This window comes from Stegostoma tigrinum, chromosome 25 (genome assembly GCF_030684315.1).
Source record: "Stegostoma tigrinum isolate sSteTig4 chromosome 25, sSteTig4.hap1, whole genome shotgun sequence".
In the NCBI taxonomy this organism is placed as follows: Eukaryota; Metazoa; Chordata; class Chondrichthyes; order Orectolobiformes; family Stegostomatidae; genus Stegostoma; species Stegostoma tigrinum.
In genome coordinates this window covers 52954811-52968768 of record NC_081378.1, presented here as the reverse complement: position 1 = coordinate 52968768, position 13958 = coordinate 52954811, and the positions used below count along the sequence as shown (strand labels likewise).

The window sequence follows — 13958 nt, the reverse complement described above, 5'->3', positions numbered from 1 at the left end:
TGCAAATTGAGTGAAGGTATTCTGCAACGTGGTCCCCAAGCCTCCGCTTGATTTACCCAATGTACAGGAGACCACAACGGGTACAGCAGATACAGTATACCACATTGGCAGATGTGCAGGTGTGGAAAGTCTTCTTGGGGCCTGGGATGGGGGTGAGGGAGGAGGTATTGGGGCACGTGTTGCACTTTCTGCGGTTGCAGGGAAACATGCAAGGTGCAGTGGAGCTGGAGGGGAGTGTGGAGCAGACAAGGGAGTCACGGAGAGAGTGGCCCCTCCGGAAGGCAGATAAGGGTGGGGAGGGAAAAATGTCTTTGGTGGTGGTGTCAGAAGATGATGCGTTGGACTCGGAGGTTGGTGGGGTGGTGCGTGAGGACAAGGGGGATTACTGTTTTGGTTGTTATTGCGGGGAGGGGGTCTGAGGGATGAGTTGCGGGAAATGCGGGAGACATGGTCGAGGGCATTCTCGACCACTGGGGGGGGGGGGAAGTTGCAGTCCTTGAAAAACAAGGACATCTGAGATGTATGGGAGTGGAATGCCTCATCCTGGGAGCAGATGCAGTGGAGGCGAAGGAATTGGGAATATGGGATGGCATTTTTGCAGGAAGGTGGGTAGGAGGAGGTGTATTCTAAGTAGCTGTGGGAGTCAGTGGGCTTGAAATGGATATCAGTTTCGGGTGGTTGCCGGAAATGGAGACAGAGAGGCCCAAGAAGGAGAGAGAGGTATTGGAAATGGTCCAGGTGAACTTAAGGTTGGGTTGGAAGGTGTTGGTGAAGTGGATGAACTGTTCGAGCTCCTTGTGGGAGCACGAGGCGGCGCCGATACAGTCATCAATGTAACGGAAAAAGAGGTGGTGTTTAGGGCCAGTGTAGGTACGGAAGAGGGATTGTTCCACATAATCTACAAAGAGGCAGGCATAGCTTGGGCCCATGCGGGTACCCACGGCCACCCTTCTTTGTCTGTAGGAAGTGGGAGGAATTGAAAGAGAAGTTGTTGAGGGTGAGGACGAGTTTGGCTAAGCCAAAGAAGTTGTCAAGGAATTGCAAAGATGTTTCAGAAATACATTAAGAACAAAAGGGTAACTGAGGGAGGAGTCAGCCTGATTGGAGACTGAAGAGATAACTTGCGTGTGGAGCCAGCTGACACAGGAATTGTTTTTAATGAATACGTTGTGTGTGTCATCACAAAAGTGAGGGATGACATGATATTTAAGGGAGAGGAGTGTAAATCTTTAGAGATGAATAACGACATTAATGCGGAAATATTAGCTTATTTATATCTTTGGAAATGTAAATCACCAGGGCCGGCTGAAATGTATCCCAGGAGGAGAGGAGCAAAGGAGATTCTGACTATCATTTTCCAATCTTCTTGGCTGTGACTGTGGTGCTAGAGAACAGATAACATTGTTTAAGAAGACGAGAGATTGAGCGAGTAATTCAGCCTAACCCGAGTGTTGGGCAAATTATTGTGAAAAACTGAAGGACAGAATAAATTGTCATTTAGAAAGATATGGATTAACTGAAAACAGCCAAATGGATTTGTTAAGGAAAGTCGCATCTGACTAATTTGATTGAAATTTGAGGTGACAAGGAAGGCCAGTGAGGGTAGTGTATTTAATACAATCTTGGTAGATTTTAGCCAGGCTTTTGATAGGGCTCCATGGAGAAGACTGTATAGGATATTAACAGCTCATGGGATTCAAGAGAAAGTTGGACCAATAGTGGCTCAGAGGCAGGAAGCTAACAATAATGATCACCGGGGGTTTCCATAAGGTTTTTTCCATGGGTTCTGCATAGCTCTGGACTCAGAGCTTTGTTGAGATCAATTATCTCACTAAGAAACAGATTCATTTTTAATACTACAAAATCCGGTATAGTGTTTACCTTGTGGGACAGTCTCAAACAAGAGATCAAAGATACAGAGTGAGAGGAGATAGGTTCAAAACTGAGATGGGGAGAAACTGCTTCTCCCGGAGAGCTGTGAATCTGTGGACCTCATTGCCCCAGAGTGTAGCGGAGGCAGAATCAATCAACAGATTCAAGAAAAAAGTTGATGTGTTTCTGGTGAAAAGCAAGATGAAGGGGAGCAGTCAGGAAAGTGGAGTTGAGACTATAGTAAGATTAGCCAGGATCGTGTTAAATGTTGAAGCAGGTTCAAAGGGTGGAGTTGCCTATTCCCTTTCCTCATTCCTATGTTCCTATATATCTTTACTTTCACAAGACGCTGCAACATTCATCAACTGTCTGATTAAACACAATGCAATCTGACATCAATCGCTGGGCAAATAAATTCTTCTAAACTGGAAATGCATAGAAGATTCTAGAATGCCAAATGAGCAATGGACTCACAGGCCTGTAGCCATCCCTGGTTTCATCAATCTGCTTCTCTGTCTGTGTTGTGACTTGCTGTTTCTCTAGGATTTCCAGCGAGAGCTGTTTGCTAGATGATAGAATATCGATGGCCCGCTCATCCTCCAGGATATTCCCCTGTGACATGGACAGCACCTCTAAGATCTGATCCTCGGTTTCTTTTAGAAGCTTCCTGAGCAGAACAAAGCATTGAAAGTAGCATCAGTCAGCAGACACGTGGTGATAGGGGTTGAAGGAAATGGGCCATACTTTATTCAGATAAGGTGGCCTAATGCTGATGGGCTGGATTTTAGTGAAACGCTATAGTCTCCTCCTCACTGCCCCCACTCCTCCATCTTCAACTGTGGCCTACAGAGGGGAACTTACCCACTGGGAACAGCATTAGTCACTAAGTTATTACCTGGGCCCTCAGGACTAGACATAATGGTAAAAGCAAAAACTATGGATACTTGGAAATGAGAAAAAAAAACAGAAATTCCTGAAGAAACTCAGCAAGTCTGGGGATAAAGCAAAGTTAACGTTTTAGGTCCTGGTGACCCTTCTTTGGAATGTTTAGAAAGATGTATGTTCTTGAACCCAACTCAAAACTCCAGCTCATGCTTCAGTATGATGGTGGGTCATCCAAGTCAAAAACAAAGTTTGAGATGTAGCAGGGTTTAACCCAGTGTAGATTCAGAAAAAGTGGGTGAATGTAGGGACAATGGGGAAGACTGTGATTGGGTAGAAGGCAGGGGAGGTAAAAGGAAGAATGGAATGAATAATTAATTAAATAAATAAGGTGGGTTTCAAGTCGGTGTGAAAGGGAAATGTGGAATCATGAGCAACAAGTTGCAGCCTGTAATATGGGGACAAGGGTTAGACCCCTAAATTGTTGAACCCCATGAGCAGACCTGAAGGTTACGATGTTAGAAGGAAAAGGCAAGAAAGTGGAGTTAAGAATGATCACATATGCCATGTTTGTAATCAATGGTGGAACAGGCTGGATGGGCTGGATGGCCTACGTCTGCTTCTACATTTTATGTCCCATAGTCTAACATGTCAGAGGTTAAGGATAATGTTTCTCAGCTATGACTGAGTTTAATCAGGCCAAGGTCTTCCCATGTATCCACAGGAGGAGGAGGGAGTTCCTATACTTGCCAGTGAAAAATTGCTTCGTGATTTCACTCTGAGCTTCTCAATTGGGCAATTTGTAATGATAAAATTCTACTGCTTTGTGCTGCACCCTGTGACCAGACAAATCTGTTTGCCTCCATAAAGTTTAAAATCCCTTTAAACATCTTGAACACCTCAATTAGCTCTCCCACTGAGCTCCGTGGAATACAAGCCTGGTTTAAGGAATTCACGCCTATAATTGACCACTCTAGTGAATGTCCACAGCAGCACCTCCAGGGTGAGTAAGTGCTCAGTGAAGATCAGCGCCCAGACTGAGTGTCTTCCTCAAGCTGGGTTGAAGCAGAGCTCTATGCAGCTCACATTACCCATTGCAGGTTTCTAAGCGATCTGCTTCCTTATCAATGCTAAAACTTGTGTAAAACGATTAAGAATCATTTACATTTACCACTGTTTCAGGTGACAAACCTTGTCAAACTTAACGTTTTTGTGCCAGCATCTGGTTTGGTTTCAGTGCGTGACAGTATGACTGCACACATTCTTTGCTGTGACTCTGGATCTGATGCTGCTGTTTCCATTAGTACCTGTTTTGTGCTCTTTCCAGATAAAGAGCTTTCTTCTTTTCCTCCAGTTCTGGTTTCTCCTTTGCCGTGACGATGTTCAGCAGTTGGTCCTCCAAACCGACCGATGTTATCATGAAGTTCAGGAGAGTGACCTGAAAAGGCAAAGATGTCACTTTGAGTTGGCACCGTGCCTGCCCATTGCAAATGTGAATGCTTCCTTTCTGAAAGAACACAGTATAGGTGGTGGTGAGTTACACATCACTTTGAGTGACATAGTTGCTGTGGCAACACCCACTTTTACATGGATGTTGCACAGAGCTATGAACGGCACTGGCTGAGGTTCCAATGACACCCAAAGCTGTGGCTGAGCAGGAATCTCTCCCACTCTCACTGCCTGCTAATGGCGCGCGTTGGAAACAGGTACAAGTTCCTCTTTGATAGTAGGAACTGCAGATGCTGGAGAATCTGAGATGACAAAGTGTCGAGCTGGATGAACACAGCAGGCTGAGCTGCAGCAGAGCAGCAGGAAAGCTGACGTTTTGGGTCTGGACCTTTCTTCACAAAGGGGGGACGGGAAGGGGATTCTGAAACAAATAGAGACGGGGGGGAGGCGGATGGAAGATGGATAAAGGAGCAGATAGGTGGAGAGGAGACGGACACTTCAAAGAGGTGGGGGTGGAGCCAGTAAATGTGAGTGCAGGTGGGGAGTTAGGATGGGGGTTGGTCAGTCAAGGGAAGATGGAGAGGTCAAGGAGGCAGGGATGAGGCTGGTAGGCTGGACGTGGGGTTGGAGGGTTGAGGTGAGAGGAGCGGATAGGTGAGTGAAAAGACAGACAGGTCAGGGAGGCGGGGATGGAGCCAGTAAAGGTTTGTGCAGGTGGGGAGTTAGGATGGGGGTAGGTCAGTCAAGGGAAGATGGACAGGTCAAGGAGGCGGGGATGAGGCTGGTAGGTAGGAGATGGGGGTGAGGTTTGAGTGGGAGGAGGGAATAGGTGGGAGAAAGAATGGACAAGTTAAGGAGGTGGAGATAATCTGGGCTGGTTTTGAGATGCGGTAGGGGGAGGGGAGATTTTGAAGCTTGTGAAGTCCACATTGATACCATTGGGTTGCAGGGTTCCCAAGCGGAATATGAGTTGCTGTTCCTGGAACCTTTGGGTAGCATCATTATGGCTCTGGAGGAGGCCCAGGATGGACACGTCGTCTGAGGAATGGGAGGGGGAGTTGAAATGGTTTGCGACTGGGGGTGCAGACTGCCGCTTGTGAACTGTAACGTCCCTCACCCTCTAGCCTCCCCTAACCTTCCTTCCTATCTGCATGTTCTTCTCCTCCTTTTCTGACATTATAAAACATGACATGTTTCTACCTCTCTCTTCAGTTTAGAAGAAGCCTTATATCGGGCCCAAATGTCAACTCCATTTGTTTCTCCATAAGCACTGCCACACCCTTGAGGTGAACCAGCTCCAGTAGCACTGTTGTGTTGCTGACCCGTATGTGGAGATGTAGGGAGAGGCCCTTTGCAGTTGCCACATCAGCAAATGCAGCTGTGACTACACTCCTGTATTTAGCAGGCATTTCTAAAGACACTGACAGGGCAACGTTCCCATACTTGGATCCTGCTGGCCCACATAGTAGGAGAAAGGGTAGGTGACAGGTCTACAGGCTCCCCAGCTTGTGGCTTCTGTTCTATATCCCTCTGGCTGTAACAGCTGACAGGACTAATTGGAGGGATTCACAAGCTCAGGTCTGTTGGAAATGTTCATAAGGAATAACCAATGTTTTGATTTTTGCACCAAACCAACTCCGGCTGTCTCTGTTTTGAGGTGAACTGATTGATGGGTCTACCTTGACTGAAACCTCTGGGAGGTAATGGGGGTTTCGAAGCCGGGTGGTCATGTAGAGCTTGAAATCTTTTGAGTATTGTACGACTGTTTCTCCGAGGCGAATGTAGTCCATCCCCCTTTGTTTAAAAGTTTGCTTCAGCAGCAATGGCTCCAGAATGGGATCGAGCTCTTCCGAAAGATTTTCAATTAAAACTGGATTTCCAAACTAGAAGATAGAAATGAATAATTTAGACAGTGTGTTAAGATAGGGAATGTTAGAAACCAGAATGGTCACATCAGCTGGTACATTCTACCTGTACCCTTCTGAGCTGAACTGGAGCACCATCTTGTCTGATTGGCTCAACGTCAGTCTTTGATGGCTCTGACAGTGTTGCAATATGATTCAGATGGTTCTTACTCAGTGCATTTAATCAGAACCGACAAATACTGTATCAATTTCAGCACTTTATAAACAGAGCTGCAGTACTGGTGGGTCACATTGTCCACTGGACGATGCTTTTAATTTCCACTTCTAAGTTGACGATGGGGCCAGAGCAGAGGGAAATCCATACTCCTCATCAGGAAAGGCTCAATGTTAACAGGAGCTACAAGACCATGGCTTCCGAGGTCCATGTGAAATTCCCAACTGCGGGAACTGAGGCAGAACCTGAACCCTAGACTGGGAGAGGTTGAGAGGTGTGTGGGGGAAAGCACCTGGCTGGCATATAATGCTGAATCACTAACTTATTACAAATTCCACAAACACACCTATCATGCTTGTTAAATTGAGTGCTATTTTTAGCTGTTTGTAGCCATCTGAAGGAAGAGAGAAAAATGGTGGTGAAGAGAGTCTGAAAGTTGTCTAACTGATTTGATTTTTGTTTTCGGTTCCTGATATCTGGGTCTGAAAAGAAATAAATTAACATTTGATTTTGGAGATAATGGGAACTGCAGATGCTGGAGAATTCCAAGATAATAAAATGTGAGGCTGGATGAACACAGCAGGCCAAGCAGCATCTCAGGAGCACAAAAGCTGACGTTTCGGGCCTAGACCCTTCATCATTGATTTTGTTGGGCTTACTAATTGCTGATTGATTACTCCTCGATCTGTTTAATGAGTGCGTGGTTATATATGGAGTAGTTGAGGAATGGGGTGAAATCAGCAATTAGTAAGTAGAAGATAACAAGAATACACCTCCTCCCACCCACCTTCCCGCAAAAATGCCATCCCCTATTCCCAATTCCTTTGCCTCCGCATCTGATCCCAGGATGAGGCATTCCATTCCCATACATCTCAGATGTCCTCGTTTTTCAAAGACTGCAACTTCACCCCCTCAATGGTCGAGAATGCCCTCGACCATGTCTCCCGCATTTCCCGCAACTCATCCCTCACACCCCCTCCCCGCAATAACAACCAAATCAGAATCCCGCTCGTCCTCATGTACCATGCCACCAACCTCTGGATCCAACACATCATCCTCCGACACTTCCACCATCTACAATCTGACCCCACCACCAAAGACATTTTTCCCTCCTCACCCTTTCCGGAGGGACCACTCTCTCCGTGACTCCCTTGTCCACTCCACACTCCCCTCCAGCCCCATCGCACCTGGCACTTTTCCCTGCAACCGCAGGAAGTGCTACACCTGCCCCTACAGCTTCCCCCTCACCCCCATCCCAGCCCCCAAGAAGACTTTCCACATCAAGCAGATATTCACCTACACATCTGCCAATGTGGTATACTGTATCTGCTGTTCCCATTGTGGCCTCCTCTACATTGGGGAAACCAAGCGGAGGCTTGGGGACCGCTTTGCAGAACACCTACGCTCGGTTCGCAATAAACAGCTGCACCTCTCAATCGCGAACCATTTCAACTCCCCCTCCCATTCCTCAGACGACATGTCCATCCTGGGCCTCCTGCAGTGCCACAACGATGCTAGCTGAAGGTTGCAGGAACGGCAATTCATTCCACTTGGGAACCCTGCAGCCCAATGGTATCAATATGGACTTCACAAGCTTCAAAATATCTCATTCCCCCACCGCATCCCAAAACCAGCCCAGCTCGTCCCTGCCTCCCTAACCTGTCCTTCCGCCCCCCCCTATCCTCCCTCCTCCCACTTCAAGGCCCACCCCCATCTCCGACATACTAGCCTCATCCCACCCCCTTGACCTGTCCGTCCTCCCTGGACTGACCTATCCCCTCCCTAACTCCCCACCTACACTCACCTTTACTAGCTCCATCCCCACGTCTTTGACCTGTCTGTCTCCTCTCCACCTATCTTCTCCTCTATCCATCTTCTATCTGCCTCCCCCTCTCTCCCTGTTTATTTCAGAACCCCCTTCCCCTCCCTCATTTCTGATGAAGGGTCTAGGCCTGAAATGTCAGCCTTCCTGCTCCTCTGATGCTGTTTGGCCTGCTTTGTTCATCCAGCTCTACACTTTGTTATCCCAGATTCTCCAGCATCTGCAGTTCCCACTATCTCATGGGTAGGTAGAAGGCGGTTCGTCTTTGGGGTCAACTCTGGGCGTGATGTTTGCTTAGAAGTTTCACATTTTTAAGGTGGGACTACAACTTTAAGCAGTGATATTTAATGAGATACTCTGTATCCCAAAGCTTCACATGTACCAGACCATCTCTGTTGGCCTTGCTTTGCGTGACTTTCGATCACATCAATTTACCATTTATTTTCCTCAGCAACAATTCACAGACTTATCATCAAAACAAAAATAGGGCAAGATATAAAATGGGTCTCCAATAATCTGTATAATCTGTTGTAAAGCCTCAACAATCCCAGCATTATTGATGTTATCAGTTGGAGAATACTATTTTTGTTCTATTACAGTTTTCTTTCATTCTTGCACAGGGGTTTTGGCGGTCACTGGCTAGGCCAGCATTCATTGTCTATTTATAACTGGCCTGAAGAAGGTGTGGTGAGCTGCTTTACTGCACTGCTGCTGTCCTCGGGGTGCACAGTAAACAGTAAAGGAGAGGTGATATATTTCTGAGTGGGCTTGGAGGGGAATCCGGAGGTAGAGGTGTTCTCATGATCCTGTTACTGTTGTACTTCAAGGTGCTGTAGGGAATGGATGTTTGTGAATGTGGTGCCAGTCGAGCAGGTTGTTTGATCCTGGATGGTGTTGAGCTTCTTGGTATTGTTGAACCTGCACTCATTCAAGCAAGTGGGGAGTGTTCCAGCACATTCATGACTTGTGCGTTGTAGATGGTGGACAAACTTTGGGGATCGGAAGACTGAGTTACTGCATGATTCCTAGCCCCTGACCTACCTTTGTAGCCACTGTATTTATATGGAAGTCCAGTTTAGTTTCTGGTCAATGCTAACCCCAGGATGGTAATAGTAGAAAATTCAATCATGGTAATACCATTGCTAATAAAAGGAGATGGTAAAGGCTGTCTTTTGTTGGAGATGGTCATTGTCTGGCACTTCCATAGTGTGAATTGTCATTGCTGCATATCAACCCAAAACTGGATATTGTCCAGATGTGATAGGGTTTTCCATTCTGATACATTTGGAATAAATATTTTGGGACATGTTGATGTTGGAGCTGGGTATATTTGGGTAGTGCCTGACAAATAATATCTGTCATTGTGGATACTGAGTACATTTCAAATATTCTGAAAAGATTTGACCCAAAAATGAATTGCATGAAAATCTTAGGCTATTAGTTCTTTATAAATATAACCCATAGTTTTGTCCTGACTCACATGGTTTTCCTTTGGCTATTAATTCTTAATAAATATAACTCATTGTTTTATCCTGAGTCACGTGGTTTGTCAATGTGATACCCACTGTTAGTTGGAATGGACATGCTAGGGTCTCATACTAATTAGGGTGTGAACTGAAATAATTTATGGTTAATCTAGAGACCTAATGACCCAGGTCCTGAAGGTTATGGGACATGTTGATGTTGGAGCTGGGTATATTTGGGTAGTGCCTGACAAATAATATCTGTCATTGTGGATACTGTGTACATTTCAAATATTCTGAAAAGATTTGACCCAAAAATGAATTGCATGAAAATCTTAGGCTATTAGTTCTTTATAAATATAACCCATAGTTTTGTCCTGACTCACATGGTTTTCCTTTGGCTATTAATTCTTAATAAATATAACTCATTGTTTTATCCTGAGTCACGAGGTTTGTCAATGTGATACCCACTGTTAGTTGGAATGGACATGCTAGGGTCTCATACTAATTAGGGTGTGAACTGAAATGATTTATGGTTAATCTAGAGACCTAATGACCCAGGTCCTGAAGGTTAGAATTCAATTTATAACAAACATATGGGAGATAAATCAAGACAGAGATACTGAAGTATTTTTAAACTATCCACCTCCCACTCCTGGATGATCTTTGACCCCTGCTTCTCGGTTGACAAGGAGTAAAACAGTAAGTTCTGAAATCTATTGTCACTTTCTACTCTCCAACTGATCCCTGTGAAAGGCCAGTCCAGGGGTCGGACAGTGACAGGACAGTGAGTGTATACACTCTTAAGAGCTCTCAGATCTGGTGAAGATTCACCTGGAAGAGGTTTGGCCAGACAACAGAATACAGGATCCTTACCTGAATGCAGTTCCCCAGGGTTCGAACACAGTCAGACTCAGTCAGTTTGCTGACATGAAGCTTGTTGGTTTTCTCCATGTTTTTGACCCATTTATTAGCCTGACCCTGGGGGTCAATCATGAGTGGCCAGCGCTGAGCTGAGGTCACGATGATGGCATTATCCACTGAGAATCTGAGGGGACAGGAAAGTTGTTTTAGAGGCTGAGGCCAATGACTTCTGACGTTCCTGGCAGATCTTTTGGGAGAAAAATACTTACGTGTCCCGTGGAAGTCCATGCAGTTGCCACTCCATAATGTTCACAGGGTCCCCCAATGTATTCAATAAGGAGTAGACACTGGAGACGGGGATCTGTTTCTGTTTGCACATATCCAACCATTCTCCCAAAACATTCTGCAAAGGAAATGAACACCAACCCAACAGATGAAATCTTTACAAGATTTCAGGTTCCTGCAATTGGAAACAGATTAAGCAGCTGCTCATGGCAAAGCTCCATGTGCATACATGTGCACTATATGATGAGTTGCTTGCAGAGGAACTTGCAGGGGGTGGTGTTACCATGTATCTTCTGCCTTTGTCCTACTAGATGGAAGTGATTGTTGGTTCGAAAGGTGCAGTTAAAGGAGCCTTGGCGAATTTCTGCAGTGTATCTTGGAGATAGTATACACTGCTGCTGAGTGTCAATTGTAAAGGGAGTGGATGTTTCTGGATGTGGGTAAGAAGATACTGCCGGCAACCTTTATTGGTTGACTGAGCCTAAGGGTCTTTCTGGTTTGCCGTAATAGAGGAACAAAGACTAGTGAGTCTTCATAAGAAGAGGCTCCTATCTCAACAAGGTGCAGGTAATTGCAAAAGTGTAGGTAGATGAACTAAGGCCAAGTTGCATTAATTTGTTAGACATTGCCACAAAGACTACGAGGAAATCTGTGGATCTGGTTCCACACTCCTCACGAAGATAAGATCATCTGCCTTATCTCCACCCAAGTCTATATGTCATCATCAGATTGGGTGGATCTTAAAGCAGTGTCAACATTAACCCTTTCAGAACTGTAGGCAACAGCTGCTGCCTCACAACACACATTACAAGGTAGGAAACAGGTTGGAGTCTACATCATCCCCACACACTGGCTCCGGATTGCACTTGTTCATCGATGGCTCTACCACCACTCTTGACCTCTCCATTCTATCCACACTGTCAAAGTGCCTTTCTGTCATTGGGATAACCCACAGTTTTCTCCAATTGGGAAGACTGAAATCTTCTTTCCAGGTCAGAGGGGTGAAGAGGCTCAAGGAGGCTAGGCTGGTGGGTCCTGGTTACTTGGATCCTGCTGGTGGACACATCACTTTGACACCCTCCCTTGCTGATGTCAGTAACTCCGACCAAAAGCAGCAAGCAAGCAGTGAAGACTGAGAACATTTATATTGTGATGGTATAGAATCACTGATGTTGTTCTCAATCACTCTGGGAAAGAGGGGCAGCGTGATATTTGCCTCCTATTTGTCCCTAGGACATGGTGGAACCATACTGGTACAGGTGTGAGGAACTGAAACGCCTCCATTATCCTGTAAGCTGCGTCAGTCATGGTTCTGCACTGATTAGGTCGAATCTGTGTGTGGTAAGCAGAAAGTCCATTCTCAAATGCAGAAGCTAAATGTTATTCCTCATCCTCTTCCCACTCACACATTGAATCACACTGAGCATTGCTGTTGAAATTAAAAGGCTTTGCCGGCCTACCTTACCTGTCGGAATTCAGGTGTGAAGGGGCCAAGGTATGCCACCACACTGGCACTTAATAAAACATCGCCAATAATACTCTGGTATGTCGCCTCCAGATGCTCTGAAATACTCGTCCACCGTTCTTTCTCTCCTCCAAGGCCATTGATCAGCTTCTCAGCTCGCTCCAATTTCAGCCTGAAATCAGATTGGAGCCCGTGAACAGGGACAGGGGACAAGACAGAAACTGCAAACCCACAAGATTCCTCTGAGGCAACAGTGAGACACTGATCATTTTGACAGCATTGCTCCCCCAGCCCTCACCACCAATAGAACACATTTGGTTTCTTCCATCCTTTCCTGAATTGTGTTTGAGCTTCTATTGATGGTGTCATTGTGACAGAGAGGTGTGAGGCTGGAGATTGCAGATTTTTGGACTACGTATCTGAAGGCAGTCATTGCTCATGTATTATTCATCATGCTGGAGACTGAGAGACCACAGTGTGAAGGCAGAACAAATGTCTGGCCTTGACAAAGAGGTAGGGTGTAGCATGTTTGAGTCCCAATCCGAGCAGTCCCAATGCTTGGAAACTAGAGCTCCACCTTAGAATTCTCATTCACTATCACACGATCCACTTTCCAGACACCATGCGATGGTGGACAGCTGAATATTCATTTATACAGGACCGTTCAAAAATGCAGGATGCCCTAAACTGCTTTACAGTTAACATTGCAACATAGGCAATGCAAAAGCCAATTTGTGCATACCAAGTTCTCACAAAAAATACAGTGGGAGATAGATGGGAGCTGTGGTTAAATGTTTCATATCCAGAATGGCATCTTTTGACAATGTAGCACTGCCTCAGCCTCACAGTGAGGTATCGACTGAGATACCTGGCCCACAAGAACCTCTGATGTTAGAGGATGTACTTTCCTCTCAGTGATAGCTAAGATCCTCTACAGATAAAGAAAAGGCCATTTACTGCAAATCACAAGTTTAATGTTTTCCAATGTCAGAATAATAGTGACTTAGAGCTCGATCCAGTCTGGTGATTGGGAACTAAATAAAATAAAGAAGGAGGAGATGATCAAGCTTTTTGGAGATCATGCTCACAGAAAAACACACGCGCATGCACACATACACATAAAGTGCTTTAAGGCAGTACGCTGAGTGATGTTCAGGGATTAAAGAGACTTACTCTGTCTGTTTGATGCTCTCTTCCAGTTGCTTCTTTTCAGTGAGTTTTTGAGAGAGTTGGTTCTGAAGGAGATCTAGTTTACTCTTAATCTCTGTCAGCTCTGACCTCTTTTTATTCAATTTCTCCATTTGGATTTTCAGCTCTGCCTCAGCTTCCTCCAGCTTCCTCCGCTTAGGGGCAACAATCTGAAAGAGGCAAACATTCACATAGCAGACTCCAGATGCTCCCAGAACAACATCCAAAAACCCACTCTCCCACCAACCAATCCCACCTCCATCATCCAATAACTCTTCTCCCAACATTCCCACCCTTATCACTGCTATTATCCAACACCCAACACCAACTTCCCAAAATCCAACACCATCACCACATATAAATTTCCCAACAATCTCAACACCACTACCACATTTCCAACACCCGCCTCCCAGCGCACTCTCATTCATCCTCTCTCCAATAACCCCAATCTCAATGTCCGGTACCCCTTCTAACACTTCCCTCCCATAACCCAACATCCCTTCTCTGAAACTCCACCCTCTCATCACCCAATTTACTCTCTCCCAATACCCAACACCCTGTGGTGATTGGAATGAGCTCAGCCAGCTGG

General features: G+C 45.7%; 1 protein-coding gene across 1 annotated transcript in view; it reads right to left on the bottom strand.

The window, feature by feature from the left end:
- LOC125463128 (dynein axonemal heavy chain 3-like) overlaps positions 1 to 13958 on the bottom strand; it is a 556635-nt gene that overhangs the window by 82117 nt on the left and 460560 nt on the right. Inside the window, 7 exon segments of the mRNA XM_059654753.1 lie at positions 2347 to 2539; positions 4062 to 4192; positions 5883 to 6086; positions 10444 to 10615; positions 10701 to 10834; positions 12182 to 12353; positions 13355 to 13539. Of these exon segments, the coding sequence (XP_059510736.1) occupies positions 2347 to 2539; positions 4062 to 4192; positions 5883 to 6086; positions 10444 to 10615; positions 10701 to 10834; positions 12182 to 12353; positions 13355 to 13539 (1191 nt within the window).